Source organism: Rhincodon typus, unplaced genomic scaffold (genome assembly GCF_021869965.1).
Source record: "Rhincodon typus isolate 14 unplaced genomic scaffold, sRhiTyp1.1 hic_rhity00003480, whole genome shotgun sequence".
In the NCBI taxonomy this organism is placed as follows: domain Eukaryota; kingdom Metazoa; phylum Chordata; class Chondrichthyes; order Orectolobiformes; family Rhincodontidae; genus Rhincodon; species Rhincodon typus.
Window position 1 is genome coordinate 15,617 of NW_025969118.1, and position 1,570 is coordinate 17,186.

The 1,570-nt window shown below is 60.8% G+C and overlaps 1 protein-coding gene across 1 annotated transcript in view; it reads right to left on the reverse strand.

The window, feature by feature from the left end:
- Positions 1–559, reverse strand: part of ncapd2 (non-SMC condensin I complex, subunit D2) — a gene marked incomplete at both ends in the record, with an annotated part of 15,209 nt that extends 14,650 nt beyond the window's left edge. Inside the window, 2 exons of the mRNA XM_048593674.1 lie at positions 42–180; positions 303–559. Of these exons, the coding sequence (XP_048449631.1) occupies positions 42–180; positions 303–559 (396 nt within the window). The remainder of the gene's footprint in view (positions 1–41; positions 181–302) is intronic.
- Positions 560–1,570: the final 1,011 nt, after the last annotated feature.

Below are 1,570 nucleotides of genomic sequence, written 5' to 3' on the forward strand. Positions count from 1 at the left end.
TGAACGAATCGAGGCCCCTCCTCCCTGACCTTTGCCCTCACCTCGCCGTTCAGCAGGTCCAACACCAGGCTGACGTTGGGTACCATCGCCTCCGGCACCCGATCCGCCAGCTCCGTCAGGAACACCGCGCAGGCCCGGGCTCCCGCCGACTCGCGGGCTCCTTCCCCCACTCCCACCTCCCTGCAGCGAGGGAATAAAAAAAAAGACGGTCGACCGAATCGTTGAAGGAGGGGAGGGGAACGAGATTCTCGCCCGACGAGATTCCACCACCACCACCAACCCTCAGCGAAACCCTTCCTCACCTCATGATCTCACCGACGATGGACCGGAGGCCGTAGTCTCCTGCCCAGGTAGCCACGGACTGCGCCAGGACCGGGGCCAGGTGCTCGAAGTGCTGAAGGAGCTGGATGACGTTCAGGGTGGCCCCTGGTGGGGAGGAACAAATGTGTGAGCAGAGACGTCGACAGGAACTGAGCCTCTCGAGGCCTTCTCCTCCACCCCCACCCCCCACCCCAAAACCTCCATCCCCGGTGGCATTCTGGGGACCCGGGCTCGGATCCTGCCACGGTTTACAGCTACGACCGGTTGGTCTGACGAGTTGCAGGCGGTGGGGGTGGGGGGGGGTTTTGATTTGGATAAGCGCGAGGGCATTGCATTTCGGCCAAACAAACGAGGGCAGGGGGCCCCTGGGTAGAACGGAGAGACTTATTGGTGGGGGTGGGGGAGTTGTTCGGGTGTGTCACGCTCTGCGGCCTGCGACAGACGGGGTGCTTCAGAAGCACGCTCGCCCCTCAGCCCTTTGAGCCGGGGGTGGGGGAGGGGGTACGTCCCGTTGGGAGGTTGTGCAGGGACGTGGGTGAGGCCTCTTCTGGGGACACCATGTGCGTGTGTCTGTGTATGGTTCTGGTCATCCTGTTTTGGGGAGGGGGTGTCGCTCCGAAAAGATTGGCCAGGACAGTGCCGGGGACGGAGGCGAAGAGTCAGGAGGAGAAGCGGAGGCTTTCCTCGCGTGTGGCGTAGGAGGTTCAGGAGGAGACCTCGTGGGGGGAGTTTCATAAACTCACGAGGGGCACAGATAAAAAGGTGGAAGAGCCAAGGTATTGGCTCCCCCCCACCCCAGGACTCGGGGGGAGTCCAAAACCAAGGGCCGAAAGATTTAAAAGGGACCGGGGGTGGGGGGGGGGACTTTTTCCAGGCAGAGGGCGGTGCATGTGTGGAACGAGCTGCCGGAGGAAGTGGGGTGGGGGCTGGTACGATTACAAGGCATCTGGATGGGGACACGGATAGGAAGGGGTTTACAGAGGGATATGGGGCCAAACGCGGGCAAATGGGACTAATTTAGTTTGGGAAAGTTGGTCAGCACGGACGAGATGGGCTGAAGGGTCTGTTTCTGCATTGAACGACTCTAATCCAGTGAGGGCCGTCGGCAAAACCTACTCGATTCGCTGATATCCTTGAAGGAAGCAAACCGCTGTCCTTACCTGGTCTGGTGACTCCAGACCCACAGCAGGAGACAATCTTACCGTCGCTCCCCTTGACGTTCAATGGTGTTACCATCACTGAGCCCGCA